General features: G+C 57.8%; 1 protein-coding gene across 3 annotated transcripts in view; it reads left to right on the top strand.

The window, feature by feature from the left end:
* Positions 1-15,795, top strand: part of SLC25A42 (solute carrier family 25 member 42) — a 28,269-nt gene extending 12,474 nt beyond the window's left edge. The window contains exons 1-9 of one of the 3 annotated variants that reach the window (XM_078079323.1): positions 2,010-2,479; positions 3,915-3,984; positions 4,624-4,738; positions 8,384-8,489; positions 10,087-10,112; positions 10,919-11,085; positions 11,470-11,586; positions 12,181-12,332; positions 13,533-15,795. In XM_078079323.1, coding sequence (XP_077935449.1) covers positions 4,658-4,738; positions 8,384-8,489; positions 10,087-10,112; positions 10,919-11,085; positions 11,470-11,586; positions 12,181-12,332; positions 13,533-13,840 — 957 coding nt within the window. In that variant the 5' untranslated portion in view covers positions 2,010-2,479; positions 3,915-3,984; positions 4,624-4,657 and the 3' untranslated portion in view covers positions 13,841-15,795. Of the gene's footprint in view, positions 1-2,009; positions 2,480-3,914; positions 3,985-4,623; positions 4,739-8,383; positions 8,490-10,086; positions 10,113-10,918; positions 11,086-11,469; positions 11,587-12,180; positions 12,333-13,532 lie in introns of those variants that run through there. The other 2 variants (XM_036093931.2, XM_036093930.2) reach the window with 2 other exon arrangements.
* Positions 15,796-19,585: the final 3,790 nt, after the last annotated feature.

Genomic DNA, 19,585 nt, shown 5'->3' with positions numbered 1-19,585 from the left:
CTGGGTTAGCGAGCACCGTGGCAGAGGGATTTAATAAAACCACATGGTGTCATTGTGTGTAGCGTCTGCCTTCACCCTGTTCTCAGCCCGCGTGCAGAGCCACAGATGGGCCCTCGGTGAAGGCCTCAGCCTGACGCCCCTCTCCCTGCCAAGAAGGGCACTGGTCTCCCCACAAACCAGAAGCCCCACTCCCTTGCACAGGGCTCCCATGGTTGCCAGCGCCCTTCCCCAGCCCAAGACACTAAGCCCCTGGCTTGGAGGCCCCAAGTGGACAAGGAGGAGCCAGATCAGCCCACCAGCCCGCCCCTCAACAGCCACAGACATCTGAAATGTGTTTCTCTGAAACCTCTAGCACATCCAGAAGCTCGTGGTTTTCATAAGGCATTTTTTTCTTTAGCCTTTTTTTTTTTTTTTGGTAAAGATTTTTCATTTATTTATTTGACAGAGAGAGACACAGCGAGAGAGGGAACACAAGCAGGGGGAGTGGAAGAGGGAGAAGCAGGCTCCCCCCCACCCCCACCCCCCTGAGGAAGGAGCCCGATGCGGGGCTCGATCCCAGGACCCTGGGACCATGACCTGAGCTGAAGGTAGACGCTTAACGACTGAGCCACCCAGACGCCCCTTTCTTTAGCTTTTTATTTTGAAATAATTTTAGGCTTACAGGACGGTGGTAGAAATCCTAAGAGTTCCAGTAGACGCTTCGTCCAGCTGCCCCCCGTGTTAGCACTATTCAGGATACAGTCATGTGGCCTAGAAAATAGCACTGACGCCATGGGGGGGCTCCCCTCCAGCCTGGACCGCGGCCCCCCCAGAGCTTCCCCTAACGTGCTCCTTCTGGTCCAGGCCCCCACATTGGACTCGTCATCCTATGTGCCTCGTGTCCCCTGACCCATGATGACTCCTCGGCCTTTCCATCATCGTCCACAGCCTTTGGACTTGTGCTGAGAACTGCTGGGTCTGGCGCTGTGGAGCGTCCCTCCGGGTGGTCTGTCCGCTGCTTCCTCATTAGCCTGAGGCCGTGTGCCTTTGGGAGGAATCCCACTGAAGGCACGTGGCCGTCCTGGGGCACCATGTGGGGGAGGCGAGCTGTCGGTGGGCCCCATCGCCGGTGGTGTTGACCTTAATCACTTCGTCAAGATGGGGTCTGCTCAATAGTGACAGGCTGAGTGGCCTTCCCCCGTGGGGATGTGAGTCACGCGCTCCCTCTGTCCCTTCACTGGGAGCCTCAGCGGCCCCCGAGTCCTCATGTTCATGTATTGGGGAGCACACGTTCCAAGGCATTTGCCAGACCCCCCCAAGGAGGTGCCACCCCCAGCCTCCCTCCTTGCCCGCCCTCACCTCATGCACACTTCATTACTGCCTCCGTACTTGCAAACAGCCCTTCACTCAGGGTTCCACCTGCCTTTCTCCGTTATGAGCACAGTCGGGCATCTGTCGTCTTCTTTTTTTTTTTTTTTTTGTCATATTTTAAAGTAGTCTCCTGGTGACCTGGCTGCTTCTTTGCCCTTTTTTTTGTCTTGAGTTGGTTTTGTTTTGTTACTGATTTGAAAGAGCAAAGAGCTCTTTGTTACTTAGAGAACTTAGCCTTTGGCCTGAGGGACAAACTCCAGGTCTCCCCCCCCCCCCCCCCCCCCCCCGGCTCCCCCAGGGCAAGGATCTCCTCTCCACCCTGTGAGCCTTAGAGCGCTGCCAGGAGGCGCTGGACCCAAGTGAGCGGCTGGCCTCCTGAGACTGCCCACTTTCCGGCGCTGGGGGGCCCTAGGCCCCCCCTTCCCTAAAAAGGGCCCTTAGCCTTAGTGTCCCGTGGCTGCCTTGACAAGTCCCCACAGGCCAGAGGCCTGAGGCAACACAATTTTAGTCTCTGAATTCTGGAGGTTAAAAGGTCAAAACTGAGGTGTGTGTGGCCGTGCAGTCTCTGAAGGCTCCAGGGCAGGCTCCTGTCTCTACCAGCTCCTGACTCCCGGGGGTCCCCGGCTTGTGGCCACATCACCCCAGTCTCTGCCTCCGGTCACGTGGCCTTCCTGTCTTGTCTCCTCTTCTGTCTGATCAGATCGCATTGGATGGCGGGATGATCCAGGACGGTCTCATGTCGCGATCCCTTCCTTAATTACATCTGCAAAGACCCTTTTGCAGTCGCACTGGAATCCAATCATAAGTTGCGGGTGGAGACGTCTCTGGGGGGCTCCCGTGACTTGCTTCGGGCGCTTTGTCTCCTGCAGTGACACGGTGTCATAGGTGTGACTGCTCTGTGTGGCGACGTCGTTTCTGTCCGCATCCACCACTCCGAGGCCCCCTCGTGAACGGTCTGCATTGAGTTCCCGCAGCAGGTCCCGGAGCCAAACAGCTGAGGGAAGAAAGGTCCGCCAGGCTGGCCAGGCAGCCCTCTGAACCTGCACAGTCTGCCCAACGCAGAGCACCGCCCGCGGCCTCGAACCGGCTCTTGTCTCCTGGGGAGCTCGGAGCAGGAGTTGGAGGGAGGGTGAGGCCACAGAGCAGAGCCGCGTGAGGCTGGGACCAAAGGGTTGGATGCTTTCTCAGGAAGGCACTTTTCACAGAATGTGTCCACATTCAACGTGCCCACGCCCCCGACACAGCCCTAAGGAAGGCTGCACCGTCCGTCTGCGTGCCTGGATGTGGGGACCGTCCCCTGGGGTCCATAGCACTGGGGATGGTGCTGAGTCACAGCTGTCCACACTGCGGGCGGGGGTGAAACAGTCTCCGTGCCCCCCACAAGCTGATACCCCAGCAGCTGGCTCGGAAAGTTCCCTAGGGCCTAGTTTCTCATTGTGGGTTTGTGAACAGTTTGGCATTTATATAAAAATTGGCAAAGGTAACAGTTCCCCTACACCCCACACACCTAATTTTCCCCTGCTAATAACACTTCACTTTGGTACGTTCGTCACAACTAATGAGCAAATACTGATAGATGACTAATTAAAGGCCATAGTTTATTCAGATTTCCTCAGTTTTCCCTAATATCCTTTTCTTGTCGCCAAATCCCACCTGACATCTAGTCGTCACGTCTCCTTAGGCTCTTCTGGGCTGAGATTGTTTCTCGGACTTTCTTGTTTTCGATGACCTTGACAGTTTTGAGAACTCCCCCTCTTCCAGAGCAAAGCAGCTACACAAATTATTTGGGATTCTTCTGCCTGGGAGATTGCCTCTTCCCATTTATTTATGAATTCAATCATGTCTTTTTTTTTTTTTTTTAAGATTTTTTTTTTTTAAGATTTTTTTTTTATTTACTTGACAGAGAGAGACACAGTGAGAGAGGGAACACAAGCAGGGGGAGTGGGAGAGGGAGAAGCAGGCTGCCCGCGGAGCAGGGAGCCCGATGTAGGGCTCCATCCCAGGACCCTGGGATCATGACCTGAGCCGAAGGCAGACGCTTAATGACTGAGCCACCCAGGTGCCCCAGATTTTAAGTAATCTCCACACCCAACGTGGGGCTCAAACTCACAACCCTGAGCTCAAGAGTCACACGCTCCACTGACTGAGCCAGCCAGGCTCCCCTAATCATTTATTTCTAACTGTGGACTTGTGGATATTTATTTTATACCTTGGGCTATAATCCAGTGCTTGTTGCTCAGAGCGTTCCGGCTTTGGCCACTGGCAGCTCTGTGATTCTCCTCCCTCTCCCATTGTCACACCCGCATTGGTTTGGTTCCTCCCTGGTACCTCAGGGTGCTCTGGGCCCATTCCTCCCCTGTCTTAGAAGCAGCCATTCCTCCTGGAGCCAGGGCCCAGTTGAGATGGGAAACAGCAGCAGAGGACAAGTGGAGGGGAATCCTGTTTGTGCTTTCTAGGGCCTTCTGTCCCGGCATTGACGTGGGGTCCCCAGGAGGACCTGGAGGGCAGGAGGGGCCTTCCCAGCCCGCTCAGGGGATGTCTGCATCATTTGCATCATTTTACAGGAAAGTGCATCGATTGATTGGATAATCTTAAAGCACGGGAACCGAGACCCCCAGGAACCCCAGCGCACAGGTGGCATCTTGGTGACACTCGTCCTTCATCCTTTTTTCTGTCTATTCTCCTCACTGTGGTTTGCTGAGCTTTCCTGAGCTTTATGGGTACTTCCACCTAGAGGTTAAATGGAGGTTTCCGGGGAGGAATCCTCAAATATTAGGACTCTTTACTGTAAGCTTGGCCAGAAAGATTGGGCAAACTTGCAGTAGGAAAAAGAGTAATTTTCTAAGTGTTTCTTTGGATAGATACTCAGGTCCAAGCTGACAAAAGCCCAGTGGGTGCTTGGGTCCAGGCAGGTGGGGCCACCTCTGCCTCCTGCTGTGTGACCTTCAGAGGTGGCTTCACCTCTCTGAGCCCATCTGCCAGGTGGTACTGGGTTAAAAAAAAAACAACAGACAACTCAGAGACCTCTTTGTGATGATCAAGTCAGAGAGCCGATGACAAGGGCTTTTGTCAGTGATTAAGCAATCTGCGCTGGGGACTGCCATTCGGATGCAGGTGCCCGCGTCCTTCCCCTGCAGGGAAACAAGCCAGGCTGGGAAGAGCACCCTGCTAGGGCAGTTCTGGCTTCGGGTGACTCAGGGATGAGTCACAGGCCTGAGGCGGGTCGGGTTGGCCCTCCTCTCGCCAGGTCTCACCGTACCCCCTCTCTCCCAGGACCGAGTCTCCTGCCGCCCAGAGCTGGCCTGGAATGGGTAATGGTGTGAAGGAGAGTACGGCGCGTGTGCGTGAGGATGCCGAGGCCATCCTGCCCTCACCCGTCAATTCCAAGGCAAGTACCCTGCCTCCCCGGTGGGCGTTTTCCTGAGGTCCCTCTTCTGTGTTCCTGCACCCCATGGCAAATTGCCCCCCGACACACACACACTCTGGGTGGAGCTGTGTTGGCGGGAGGCCGTTGGCAGAGGGGGGTGCAGGAGGTTGGCCTCCTTCTGTTCCATTTAAAGTCCCGTTTGTGATGTGGATCCAGTCTGCCCAGCCACTTGGTAAGAAGCCAGAACCTCACCCAAATTTGGCTAGGAAGTCAAAAGGTGTCCTTGAACTCCTTTCCTCGCTGGGATTTGTGAGCACGAGAGAGTTAGTCACGGGCGGGTGCTCGCATGCAGAGTGTGTTCTCGGCTCCCAGTCTCCTCTCTCAGGTTCATCTCTGATTCCACCCTTCTCTCGGAGAAAAGGTATATTCCCCTTGAAAGAAATGGGGTCAGCCCTGTCCTCGTTCACCGAAGAAGCCAGTAGAAGCTCTTCTGGCTGAACCTGGAGCACAGACTGACCCAGCCCCACGCAGAAACCCCGCGCGGGGGCCCATGGGCCGTTCTCAAAGTCCACGGGGTCAAAGGCCGAAGCGGCATCATCCTCCGGCCTTCCCCAGCTTTCCTCAAATTCTAGGGCACCCTGGGAAGCACCAGATGGGCAGGAGGACTGGTTTGTAGGGTCAGCGTGTGGGGCCCCCGTCGCCATGCTGGGGGTGGATGCGCGGGAGCAAGGCCAAACCCCAGAGCGGGCACATCTGTCCCTCATGGTGTAGCGAACTCCCCAGCCCCTGGCAGGCGGGCTGAATCCCACCAAGCGGACGTGCCCAGCCGCGGACCCGGTGCCCGTCGTGCTCTGGGACGCAGCCGGTGCTGGTTTTCCGCTACACTGGCCCGCACGGCCGCCATCAGTCTTGGTTCGCTCAACCAGCCTGATGGGGGGAGCCTACTGTGTCAGGTCCCATGTCTTTGGTGAGGGGGCTGAGCATCTTCTCGTGGCGTTCACAGCCCGCGTGGCTCCTGTCTGTGGATCGCCCGCTCTCTCTCTCCTGGGCTGTCTGGCTCGTTCTGTGCTGGCGCGCGCTCTCCGTCTGGCGCGTAGGGCGGGCCTGGCCGTTCCGTGACGCTGGCATCGAGCTCTTCAAAGAATCAGCCGGCCCTGGTCACTTAAGAGTCACTGGGAGCGTTGGCCAAAGGCGGTGGCGGCCTCGTCCGGCGAGCACAGGAGTTGGGCTCGCGGCACATCCCCGGAGTGCCACATCCTGAGTGAGGTTTAAGGACACGCGTGCCCAGCCCGTGACCACGAGCACCGCAGGCTGCCCGGAACGCTGCCTAGTAAAGGCCGTGGAAGGGGCGCCTCGGCTTCGCCTCTAGGAGCAGCAGGGACCGTCCGTGGGGTGCGCCCTCGGCTCCTAGCGGTGCACGAGGTGAACCGTCATCACGCTGACCCCCAGAGGAGGTTGGGACCCAGTTGGGCCTCGGAGCTGGTGCCGGGAACACCGCCAAACCTTCTGGCGCCTGACATCCACACTTCACAAAGCGGGTGGAGCCAGACCTCCAGAACCTTGCTGTGTGATCCAGAAAAGGCAGGGGTCCCCCAGTGACAGGCTTCCGTGCAGGAAGAAGCTGGAATCCAGAGGTGAAGCTCCACTTCAGAAACTTAGGAGGGAAAACACTGCCGTGGGAAATCGCTTCTCTGGGGAGGGGAGGGCCCGGCTGCTGGAGGAAGTCCTGGGGACATTAAGGGAAAGAAGCTGAAGCCCCCCAGGGACAGGGCCGGGTTGTAGGGCATCACGGCCCCGGGGAGCACCCAGGCCCGGCCAGGAGACAGCACGTCAGTGTGTCAGAGGCGAGGAAAGGAGGATCAGAGAGGCCATCAGTCACTGCAAGCAATCGGGACAGAGCCCAGATTCAGGCCAGGTGTGTGGACAGGCTTGGAGCCCAGCCCTTCACCCCGATCCACCCGCTGAGCTGAGCAAACCTGGGGAGTGGCCCTGGACCCCATCATGCCCACTCAGACCCAGGCTGCCAGTTGTACCCCCCAAATGCCCCTTATCCGTCCCCTAGTCCTAGCCCCCATCTCTCCACCCTGAGCTTCTGCGTGCGCTGCCTCCTCTCTGGTTACAGTTAAAATGGCCTGTCTACTTTCTGTGCGTTTCCATTTCTCTTTGGGTAAACACCAGCCTGCTCGCTGAGCCCCCAGGTTCCTTGGAGTCCAGCCCCCACCCTCCTTTCATCTCCTCTCTCCTCCCTATGCCCCCTCCCTTTTGCTGTGTCAACCACCCTGCCTTTCTTGTGGTCCCCCACGACCCCTGGCTTTTTCTCACCTGGGCCCCTGGGTTTTCCATTCCTCCCCTTCTTATATGATCTCTCTCTCTCTCTCTCTCTCTCTCTCTCACACACACACACACACACACACAAACACACATATCCCAGTTAGCTGCACCTCATCTTTCAACCTCAGCCCCTCACCCCCGACCCCATGTTCTCCCAGGACCCTAAGGCCCCTCCTTACAGCCATCCTGGATTGGTGACTCGACACATTTTAATGTAATTAAATTAAATTAATTAATTTATTTATTTGAGAGCGAGAGCTCGAGCAGGAGGAGGATCAGAGGGAGAGGGACAAGCAGACTCTGTACTGAGTGTGGAGCCCGATGTGGGGCTTGATCTCAGGACCCTGAGATCATGACCTGAGCCAAAATCAAGGTCAACACTTAACCGCCTGAGCCACCCCGGTGCCCCTACATGTTTGTCTAAAGCTTTAGTTCATGTCTGGCTCTCCCTGTGGACTGGCAGCCCCAGGGGCAGGGAGGTGTTGTACCCACTTCCCTACCCACACACACTGTGTCCCAAGGCCCCTCAGGGCACCTGGTTCCTGTCAGACTCTAGGGACTCCTGGGCTCACTGACCTGCCCCTCACCGTCCTTCCTCACTGTGGAGCCGGGGAAGATGGGAGCCCCTCCCGTCCCCAGTGCTCCCCGTGATTGCTTGGCGAGAGTTCTGTGGCTGAGTCAGCTGGGGAGACAGAGACTCCAACCTGATGCGCAGGTGACTTCTTATGCGACTCCGCACGGGGAGCGTCGAGAAGACTCGGGAAAGTGCTGGCTCCGAGGCTGGCCTCGTGGTGCAGGCCGGCCACCATCACCGCCACCCTCACCTTGGTTGGATAAAGAACCACAGATGCCCGCCACCGCGGGCCTGATGGAAAGTTGTGGAATGGGGTCACACGGACACAGTCAGGGTCTGCTCGCTCGACACCGGCCCGATCCCCAGACCACAGGGGCCCTTGTCCAGTGCACACAGGCAGTGGGCACAGCCAGAGTCTGCACTTGGTGGGGGGGTAACCCTTCTGTTTGGGGTCAGTCCTGTCCTAGGCTGTCTCTGAGAAGTTGGAAACTCATGGGACAGCCCCGCCAGTGGGTCATCTCTCATGTGGATGGTCCCTGTCCCCCAGGAAGGTTTTCACTATGTCCCACCCAGGTTCTGTGGCTGGTGGACTCATGACAGCCTGCCCCGGGCCCAGCAGGGCTGTGATGCTTGCACAGTTATGCCTTTTACAGCCCTCGAGGGGACAGAAGGAAGATGCTCCTCCTGGGGGCGGTCGCCAGCAGAGCCGACCCCTGTCCCTGTCTCTCTCCTGACACACTGTATTCTGTGTTTTCTTGCAGAGTGATCACAGGCAAGTTCTCAGCTCCCTCCTGTCTGGGGCCCTGGCCGGTGCTCTTGCCAAAACGGCGGTAGCTCCCCTGGACCGAACCAAAATCATCTTCCAAGGTAAATGCTCTCTGTCCATCTGTCCTATGTGATGGAGATGCTTCCCGGCAGTCCCCCCTCCTCCACAGCCGCCGATCTGCACTGCAAATTGGCTTTAAAAAATGCCTCTTTAAAATCGACTTAGAAACTCTGTTAGCATCCCAGGGCTGCCATCACAAAGTACCACAAACCAAGCAGCTTACGTTCTAGAGGCCAGAAGTCTGAAATCGAGGTGCCAGCTGGGTCGGTTCGTTTTGCAGACTCTAGGGGAGGAGCCCTCCTTGCCTCTTCCAGCGCCCCGGGCTCCAGGCATCTCTGGCTTATGGTCACGGCGCCCCAGTCTCTGCTTTCCCCTCCGTGTCTGTGTCTTCTCCTCTTAGAAGGACACTTGTCATTGGATTTAGGGCCCACTCCACTCCAGTATGACCTCATCTTAATTTAATTACATCTGCAAAGACCTGTTTCCAAATAAAGTCACCCTCACTTGTACTGGGCTCAAGGACACAGACATATCCTTTGGGGACCATCACGCTCCCTCCTTGGGTTGAGCAGCCACAGGGTCCCCTGAGATGAGGCCTTTCCGTCCCACAGACAGTGACCAGTGCCTACAAGAGGGCAGTCACAAGCTGGGACCCCTGCCCCTCCACTGTTTGGGAGGAAGGGACTGCAGATTCAAGCCAGGCCGTCCCCCTTGCACGAGCTGGTCCCTTAGCCTCCCCGTGCCTCCATTTCCTCATCCACAAAACAGGACGTTAATATCAACCTCCGTAAGGAGCGAGCTGGCGTGGGAAAGGGCATGAGGCTGGGCACCCGCCTCCCCATGCGTCGGCAGCCTTGTCACCTGGAGCGAATGCAAAGCGTAGCGCCCTGCAGGGAGCTGGGCTTAGCTCTGGTGGCCTCAGTGTGTACACACGTCCGCACGGATGCGGGTGCGAGGGTGTCCTGGGAGCTCGGCAGACACTCCGCAACGCTGCGGGAGCGAGGAGAGGAAGGCTGCAAGACCACGATCCCTGCCGGCCGCAGCGGCTCAGGGGGGTGGGGGGGCTGCCAGCGGAGCGCGCCGTGGCATCGGGGAGCGAGGTGGCCGCCAGCGAGGGTGGGAGAGGCTGGTCGGGGCGCCACACCCACACCTGTGGGAAGAAAGGGCGGGCTCTCGGCCGAGAACACGCCCGGGCCTTGTTCTGAGAGGCCCAGGCCCCTCAGTTCCTCTGCACGGCTGGTGGCTAGGAGGCCTTTCTCGAAGGGGTTTGGTTGAATTGGGGTCCAGCCGGGTGTGGGGTGCTGAGTGTCAACCCCAAGAGGCACAGGGCTCTGCAGAGACCCTCACTTTTCCCAGGAGGGAGGTGGCAGCTTAGCTCCCCTGCCTGGGGATAAGTTGACGTACTGGGGCCCTGGGCCCAGGGGTGCGGGGCGCAGCAGGTGAGGAGGTTCCCTGGAGGAGGGCGACCGTGATCGGGAATGCCCCGCACCTCGGCCCCTGGCGGGGGAGCCTCCACAGTGGCTGTTCTCACTCCCCATGCTCAGACCCGACCCCTGCATTGGGGGTCCCATAGACCCAGGTCCTGTCCTTCACATCTAATGGTCTCTGTTGTGTTTGTTTGTTTGTTTGTTTTTGCAGTGTCTTCAAAAAGATTTTCTGCCAAGGTAAGCCACTAGGTCACCAACTCCTGGCTCTGGGGCTATCACCATGTGCCCTGCTAGGCTGGCAGGAGGTGGTGGAGGCACACGGCCCAGGGGTGGAGGGAGAGGCTTTTCAACGTGTTTTTTCCCTCTGGTTCCCCCACAAGCCAGTTCCCCGAGCTGCCAGGGGACCGAGGCCTCCCCCGCCAGGCCCCTTGGCACCCCAAGCTCTGCCTGGATGTAGCCCACTCTGGCCTCATCCTTGGGGTGGGGAGAGGACTTGGAGTTATAAACCCATGATTTCACATTTGATTCATTTCTTTTAAAGATTTTATTTATTTGTTAGAGAGAGAGAAAGTGCAAATGCAAGAGCAGGGGGAGGGGGAGGGACGGAGGGAGAAGCAGGCTTCCCGCTGAGCAGGGAGCCCGATGCGGGGCTTGATCCCAGGACCCTGGGATCATGACCTAAGCCAAAGGCAGACACTTAACCAACTGAGCCACCCAGACGTCCCACATTTGATTCATTTTTAAACAGAGAGCAGGCATTACCTTCTTGGGAAAAGATAAAGAATATCTTTAGAAGCTAGACTACCAGACAGACCAATCAAACACCCTCTGTGTGGGGCTGTCACCTGCAAACCTGGTTTGCCCTGGCTCACTTTACTGTTCGTAAGGTTAGGGGACTAGGGAGAGAGGGGTCCCCACATGGGGCCCAGAGAATATGGGGGAGGCAAGGCGTGGTGGGATGGATAATGTGGGCCCCAGTCACAGTTCACCGCGGAGCAGGGAGAGGGGCAGGCAAGGGCACTGATCGTGCCCCTCCCCCCCAGGAGGCCTTCAGGCTCCTCTACTTCACCTACCTCAACGAGGGTTTCTTCAGCCTGTGGCGCGGGAACTCGGCCACCATGGTGCGCGTGGTGCCCTACGCCGCCATCCAGTTCAGCGCCCACGAGGAGTACAAGCGCATCCTAGGCCGCTACTACGGCTTCCGCGGAGAGTGAGTGCCCGCCCCCAGCCGCCCCCCAAAACCCTCTCAGCTCTACCCCATCACCTGCCCTCCTGTCTTCCGCACGCTCACCATGGCAGAAGTCCTGTCCTTTGCCTGCTCTTCCCTCAGAACCTAAGTCCCAGCGGGACCCGTGATCCCAGCCGTGCCCCCCAGTGTCTGAGGGAAGGAGCGCTTCATTCATTCACCCACACAAGCCGATGGGAAGGAAAGGCAGCCACGGGAACCTCAAAATGACATCCACCCAAGAGACCCCATCGCTCGGCCATGAGGAAGCCAGCCTCTGGCCATTCCTTGGTTCTCCCCACTGGCCGAGACCTGTGGGCACCCCAAGTCTTGAGGGGGGTCTCACTTTCTCTCCGCCCCCTCTTTCAGAGCCCTGCCGCCTGGGCCGCGCCTCCTAGCGGGTGCACTGGCTGGAACGACCGCTGCTTCTCTGACCTACCCCCTGGACCTGGTCCGAGCCAGGATGGCCGTGACCCCAAAGGAAATGTGAGTTCCCGGGCCAGGCGTGCCGTTCTGCAGCTGCCCCAGAAAAGCAGTAATTGTCTCTTTCACCCTAAGAGTCAGCTTCTACTTACATCGAACCGAAAGTCTTCCTTTTTTTTTTAAGATTTATCCATCCATTTTTAGAGAGAGATTAGGGTGGGGGGCAGGGGCGGAGGGAGAGGGAGAGAGAATCCCAGGCAGACTCCACACCGAGCGGGGAGCCTGACACGGGGCTCGATCCCACGACCCCGAGATCATGACCAGAGCCGAAACCAAGAGTTGGATGTTTAACCGACTGCGCCCCCCAGGCGCCCCCCAAAGTCTTCATTTTGAATTAGCACAGATAGGTTACAAATGCCCGTGGTTAAGACAAGGGCCTTTCCCCCAGTGATCTGGCAGCAAAGGTGGGATACGGCCTGAGGCACGCATTGCCCCCCCTCCAGTGCCAAGGCTTTTGCGACGCGGTTGTGTTCCTTAAAGCAAGCACCCGCATTCAGCCCCCGGCCCGCCGGACTCCGGGAGGGGGCTGAGCTTCAGTTGAGGCCGGCGGCCCCTCTTCGTGCCCACAGCCCACCCGCTCGTCCCTCTGCCCTGCAGGTACAGCAACATCTTTCACGTCTTCATCCGCATCTCCCGAGAAGAGGGCCTGAAGACCCTCTACCACGGATTCACGCCCACCGTGCTGGGGGTCATTCCCTACGCGGGGCTGAGCTTCTTCACCTATGAGACGCTCAAGAGCCTGCACAGAGGTAAGGAGCCGGGAGCGCGGGCCGCACAGACTCAGGCGGGCCACTGAGGTCCCTGCGCTGGGAGGGACGGGCTCCCGGCCAAGGTCCGAATCAGAACGAGACAGACACCGAGCCACCACGGAGGCAGCTGGACTCCCAACCTCCCGTGCCGAGTTTTAAGACCAGCTTGGTGAAGTCCTGAGTGTCACCAAGCGCAGTGGCAGCCCCTTGTGCCCAGAGCAGCCGGGTACAACCTAGCCGGAAGAGGAAGAGCCCTCTTGGGTGGTAGTAATTTTGAGAAACTCAGAAAGCGCAGAAAAGCACAGAGAACCGTATACGGCCGCCTGAACCTGCTGCCCCGGGCGACCAGGTGTCAGCAGTGTTCCAAGATGGTTTTTGTTAAAGAAAGCACATGTTCCAGGTGACTCTGAGGTCCTGTGTTCCCCGCCCCCAGCCCCGCTCCCTCTGCGGGGCCCCAGGCCGCCTCTGAGTCCATCCCGCCGCCCTATCCAAGGTCTGTCCCATTGTCCTTTGAGCGGTGGAGCGGGCTTCCCCTGCTGGGGGGGCCCTTACGTGTTTCCAGGTTGTCAGTGATCCGCAGACACCCCGGAGCGCCTCCCTGCGTGTTGGGTGTGAGCCCCAGGTTTTGGGATTTACTCCACTCGCCGCTCTCCCCAGCCCTGTGCCCACGCACCCATCCCACTCGGGTGCGGGCGGATTCCTTCGCGTTCGGCCGGTGTGCCGAGTGAAGAGTGCGGGCTCACTGGGGTCGGTGCCTCGCGTTAAATTGACAAGCACACATTTTTAAAGAACCCTGTTGTTTGGTTGCTGCGCCCTCCTCCGTCACGCCCACATGTCCTGTCCTGGCAGCTGCTCGCCTCACCACGCCCCTGCATCCCTGCAGAGGGTGCCCGGAGCAGGCTGGGGGGGCGGTGGAGAGGGCTGCAGACGGGAACGAGAGTGCTTAGATGTGAGCTCGCTCTGGCTGGTGGGACTTGCTTAAATGACTATTTGTGCATTTCTCCCTTTTTAAAAACTTTTCTTCTCAAAAGGAATGGCAGGGAGGTGAGGAGGCCGGGGCGGGAAGGCCCCGGGGAGCCAGGGGGTCTGGATCCAAAGCAGTGAAGGAGTGTGAGCGGCAGGTGCGGGGCGGATTCAGCACCGGGTGCGTGCCTGCCGCCGGCCACATGCTTACGCGGCCCCTCTGTCCCTTGCCCGCAGAGTACAGCGGCCGCCCGCAGCCCTACCCCTTCGAGCGCATGATATTTGGGGCCTGTGCCGGCCTCATCGGGCAGTCGGCCTCGTACCCGCTGGACGTGGTGCGGCGGCGCATGCAGACGGCTGGGGTCATGGGTCACCCGCACGCTTCCATCATGCACACGCTGCGTGCCATCGTGCGGGAGGAGGGCGCCGTGCGTGGCCTCTACAAGGGCCTGAGCATGAACTGGCTCAAGGGCCCCATCGCCGTGGGCATCAGCTTCACCACCTTCGACCTCATGCAGATCCTGCTGCGGCACCTGCAGAGCTAGGGACCCTGCGGGCCGGCAGCTCTCGAGACAGGGAACCGAGCGTCCACGTGCGGCCGGTGGACCACTGACCCCTTTTGTTTTCTGAGCCTGTGGAGTGAGGGCGTAATCGGTTCCACCCTGGGAACCGCGTCGTCGGAGCACCTCGTAGAACAAGCTGGGGGGCCTGGCCTCGGTCCCCAAAGCCAGCGGCCCTTGAAGTGCAATGTTGAGACTGGTGGGCGGGGCTCTCGCGCTCTCCCCAGCCCTCCTCCCCAGGGCTGGCCCCGCCTCCTGGAGGGCTTGCCCCAAATGCCCTGAGCTGGGAGTGACCAGCGCCACCTCCTGGCGCTCTGTGATCTTGGACGTGCTCCTGATTCTAGTGACCCCATGCCCACTGGGCCGAGCCCGACTCCGCCTGCCCCTGTGCCCACAGAGGGGAGGGAGCCCCACGGTGTACAGAGAGGCGCCTCCGGGCCCTGGTGAGGTAGGGCCAGCCTCCTGCTCAGTTGCGGCTAGAAAAACAGCCTCTTGCCCCACCCCCACCCCCACCCCACCTGTCCTGCCTTTGTCACTTCCCAGGTGACATGACTCCTGTGTCACCAGAGCCTCCTGCTCGGGAACAGCCTTCTCCCAAGAGCATTATTTGGATCCTGGACTCTGGCGAAAGTAGGGCCCCAGGAGTGGGTCTTCCCCTCTGTTGCCTACCCACCCAGTGTGTAATGTTCCCAGGAGGGTCACGCCTCCTCCAGGCAGCAGGGTTTGAGGAATCGCCAGGGGTTTGGGTGTGAGTCCTAACCTGGAGGCATCTGCTGAGAACTGGGAACCCAGGTCACCTCCTCTGGGCCAGGAAGCTCCCACCCCTGTCCACAGGCCGCACCAACAGAGGCCAGGCCTCAGGCCCTAACCCTCAGCCCCTAGGCACAGCGGCTCCTGGGGGGGCCCGTGGCATCTTGCACGTCCCTGGCTCCCCACCTGAGCGGGCGCTTGGCCAGGACTCAGGGCAGTTGAAGGCACACAGGGTGGTCTGATTGCCATGAAGAGAGTGCTTGGAGGCGACTGGCAGCCTTGATCCTCCCAAAGTGGGAGCCCCTGAGACGGTATGTGGCCTGGGGGTGGGAACTGGGGTACCCCAGGGCACCCCCAGGGAGCGGATCTCATGGAGAAGTCCCCTGGGGTCTGCCAGGTGTCACAGGGATGCAGAAATGCCCATTTCCGAATGACGTGTGGAGTTTCTTGATTTCTTTTGGTTTTGCTTTTCAATCTGGCTGCCCCTGGGTCTCGTCACCGTAAACCCTGACCGGCCCCATCTGGTTCCAGGCGGAGAGTGACGGGGGGGTGACCAGATCGCTCCACAGCCACCCTGTGTGAAAGGGTCTGAGAGGGCGTGTTTGCCCCACGCACATTTCCAGTCGTGACTTTCATTTTTCCCTTGCGTTCTGTCCCATTTCTGTTCTTACCTTGGACCTGTGGGTGTGAAGACTCCTCTCTGTCCTTCCTTGCATGTGTCCACCGGCCGGCCTGAGGCTCGTCCCCAGGGTCCCATGGCTGTTCTTTTGGGGGGGGCGTCCCACCTCCTCTGCCGGCCTTGCCCAGTGCCCAGGGCCCAGAGAGGCAGGAGAGGCAGGGACCCCTCACAGGGAGATGGGCTGGGGGGCCACCCCCGGCAGGTGAGACCAAATGAATGGTTGGGCGGCACCCTTCTCTGAGCTGCAGAGCGGAGGGCCCCCAGGTCCTGCTGGCCCCGGTGTGCCTCCTCGAGGTGGCTCTCAGCCGAGTGGGCCTCAGCAGCAATCCCCCCCCCCAGCCCTGCACACAGCTGGGCGGTGCCCTCCGCGGCTACACCCCTCCCACTGGTGTCCATCCTGATCTGGAGTTACATTTTGATGCCATGAAGACACTTTGTTTATATATAATGTTTATATATTTTAAAGATTTGTGCCAAGAGAGTATATTTAATAAAAATTAAAATGACGTTTTTTTCTGTCCTTCTTTGGCTCTAACCCCCAACCTCCATGGCTCTAACCCCCAACCTCCACCCCCTGTGAACCAAAAACAGGGTTAGGGTTGAGGTTATTTTGACAGATTTTTAAATATATTCTTGAATATATTTCTTTTTTTTTTTTAAGTAGGCCCCATGCCCAATGTGGGGCTTGAGCTCAAGACCCTGAGGTCAAGAGTCGCTTGCTCAGAGTACCTGGATGACTCAGTCGGTTAAGCGTCCGGCTCTTGGTTTCGACTCTTGGTTTCGGCTCAGGTGGTGATCTCAAGGTTGTGGGATCGAGCCCTGCCTCGGGCTCTGTGCTGGGCCTGCAGCCTGCTTGGGAGGCTCTCTGCCCCACCCCTACCTCTCCCTCTCTGAGAAAAAGAAAAAAGAGCCGCGTACTCTATGGACTGAGCCAGCCAGGCACCCCTTGAATAAGCCTTTTTAATGTGTTTCTTGTTTGAATTATTACTACATACAGGTCTTCTAGAAAACTCCAGCTGCACAAAAGGGTTGTGGTGAGAAGGTCGGCCTGCCAGTTCCCTCCGCAAGGTGTCTTCTTTTACCAGTTTCTCACGTGTCCTTCCGGAGACATCCTGTGCATAAACACTTGTCCCTTCTGAGGACATACGGGGCGAGCCACGTCACCAGTTGGAATGGGTTGCATCCTGCCGCAGCGAGCAGGGCCGCCAAGTCCTGTTGTTTGTCTCCCGTGCCCTGCCCGCCTGTCGAGTGCCAGGGCCTCCCCCCTTCGGCCGGTTGAGGCTTTAGGAGCGATTGTGGCTGTCTGCGGGGGCCCGAGGTCGAGGCCACCAGAGGTCTACGGTGGCCATGGAGACTTGCTTCCGCCGCAGCCCATCTCCTGGACCAACTTGTAGGGCCGCCCCAACCAGAGGCGGGAAGTGGGAGCCCACACATGCCAGGGGAGGGGCGACTGGGTGAGCACGTGCGCCTCTCGTGGGCGGGCGCAGTGCGCAGGGGGCGGTGCTTCACGTACGTTCTGTCCCGCGGGCGGAGCCGCTTGCCTGCTGCTTTCATCCCACCGGATTCGTACAGCTTGGCTCCTTTTGTGTATGGTTTGTCTCATTGTTTATGAACAGTTGGGTGTTTCCCCGGGGTGGTGGCCTGTGATGACATCTACCCATCCTTTATTGATGGCCATCGGGATTATCAGTGATCTGTTGCCATGACAACGTGGTAGCGGCTCCCGGGGCCTGCCCAGCTCTCCCGTCCTACCGATTTCTGGGCAGTCCCAGCCCCTGAACCTGGGAGGCTGGGAGTCAACTCCCCATTTCCCCCCAATCACCATGGCATCCCCTAAAATATAGAGGTGGGCACGTGACCCCATTTGGGCCCAAGACAGCAGAGATGTTTGCTCAGCACTTCCAGGGAGAGCTTCTGGAAGCACCCTCCGTCTCTCCCACTGGCCCTAAGGGAAGAAACACCAGCACAGGCAATTGTTGGGACTATCCTGTGTTCACAAGATAGGAAGCGATCCCAGGGTGAAGCTGACACCGCAGAAAATGGAGCAGAGATGAAGAAAGGAGTTGGATTATTGGTGACATTGTCTGGGCTGCTGGATCCAGCTTTGCCTGAAGCTCTCAGCTGCCTCTCAACTTCTGGCAATAGGAGTGGCTTTATTCTGTTTATTGAAGACGGTTAGGGTTGAGCTTCCTGGCACTTTCTGAAACAGATCTTGTATGTGCCTCTTTGCATTCATGCACGAGTGTGTGGTGTTCCAGGAACAAACTGCTAAGTAAAGATCAGGGACTGTGTTCACTGACGCAGCCAGTGCCCCTCCCTAAGCCCAGCTGCTTTTGGCTGTAAGCCGCTCAACCCGGTCTGGGGGCCTCCCCCGAGGAGCGTGACCCGACAGCCCAGGAGCGGCCCTCGGCCAATGACTGTGGACAGCCCCTCACCACTGGAGTGGGTCACTCAAGTGAGATCCACACTGTCCCCCGAGGCCCCCAACAGGACCAAGCCCAGGTTGCCCGCTTAGTCACCTGTTCATCGGCACCCCCACAGGGCTCCTCCCTCCCTGTTTCATGTCTCTGCCCCCAAAGAGTCTCCCTGGGGTGAGCTCCCAGGTAAACCATGGGCCCTGAGTCCTCATGACAGGGTCATCTTTGGGGGGGGATCTATCCAGAGATGAATACAAATGCCAGATATTCCTGTAAGGAGATGGTAGCATTTTTTAAAAAAGATTTATTCATTTATTTGAGAGAGAGAGAGAGAGCGTGCACACGCATGAGCAGGGCGAGGGGCTGAGGGAGAGAGAGAAAATCTTTGAGCGGACTCCCCGCTGAGCCGAGCCAGATCTCAGGACCCTGAGACCATGACCTGAGCCGAAACCAAGAGTTGGCCACTTCACCAACTGAGCCACCCAGGCGCCCCGACGGGAGCATTTATAGCGCAGACCCTCGCTGTCTTGAGTTTCCTGCGGCCGCCATAACAGAGCACCCCTCCTGGGGGCTGAAAACCAGTTTATTCCGTTTATAGTTCTGGAGACCAGAAGTGCAAAACCAAGGTGTCAGCAGCTTTGATTCCTTCCGAGGCCATGAGGGAAGGGTCTGTTCAGGCCTCTTGGCTTGCAGCTGGTCAGACGGCTGTCTTCACCTTGTCTTCCCTCTGGGCATGTCTGTGTCCAGTTTTCTTATAATGAAGAAAAGAAGAAACAAAAATTTCTTCCTGTAAGTCCTGCTGGATCAGGGCCCATCTTAATGACTTCATTTTAACCTAATCACCTCTTTAAAGACTCAGTATCCACATATAGTCCCATCCTGAGATCCCAGGGGTTAGGACCTCAACATAGAATTTGGGGAGAACATAATTCAGCGCGGGAACGTAATTCCCCTCACCAACAGCCGGTCACCAGCCTTGGAGATCTTCACGATTCTGACAGGGAAGCAGCAGGGCGGCCAGGGGCTGGGTGGTGACCAGGCGGCCACAGGGGGAGGAGACAGCAAGGTCAGGAGGCCCGAGGGCTTGACCAGGTGGAGGTCCCAGGGACCTGGACGAGAGTGGATCGGAGGCACGAGGTGTGTGGGTGCATCTTGGGTCCCGCTTCTGGTTTGTGTCTTTTTTTCCACTGGTTTTTTCCTTTGCTCCCTTCTCTGGAGTTGAAAGTTTGACTTGTCATTGGATTTTTTTTTCTTTCTTTCTCTTTCTTTCTTTCTTTCTTTTTCTTTCTTTCTCTTTCCTTCCTTCTTTCTTTTCTTTCTTCTTTCTTTTTTTCCCTTTTTCCTTTCTTTTTCTCTTTCTTTTTCTTTCTTTCTTTCTCTCTCCTTCCTTCCTTCTTTCTTTTTTTTCTTTCTTCCTTTCCTTTCCTTTCCTTTCTTTCTTTCTTTCTTTCTTTTTCTTTCTTTCTCTTTCCTTCCTTCCTTCTTTCTTTTCTTTCTTCTTTCTTTCTTTCCCTTCTTTTTTCCTTTCTTTCTTTTTCTCTTTCTTTCTTTCTTTTTCTTTCTTTCTCTCTCTTTCCTTCCTTCCTTCTTTCTTTCTCCCTTCCCTTCCCTTCCCTCCCCTCCCCTCCCCTCCCCTCGCCTCCCCTTCCCTTCCCTTCCTTCTTTCCTCTCTTTCTTTCAAGATTTTATTTATTTATTAGGGAGAGTGCACAAACAGGGAGACCAGCAGAGGGACAAGCAGACTCCCCGCTGAGCAGGGAGCGCGACGCATGGCTCCATCCCAAGAGCCCAGGATCATGACCTGAGCCCCCCCAGGCGCCCTGATACCTCTGTTTCTTGTAACACAGGGCTTCTGGGCCTGGGCACCCGCTGACATCTGGGCAC

This window comes from Halichoerus grypus, chromosome 1, assembly GCF_964656455.1.
Source record: "Halichoerus grypus chromosome 1, mHalGry1.hap1.1, whole genome shotgun sequence".
NCBI lineage: Eukaryota > Metazoa > Chordata > Mammalia > Carnivora > Phocidae > Halichoerus > Halichoerus grypus.
The sequence above is the reverse complement of the archived record's forward strand: the minus strand, read 5'-3'. Positions and strand labels throughout refer to the sequence as shown.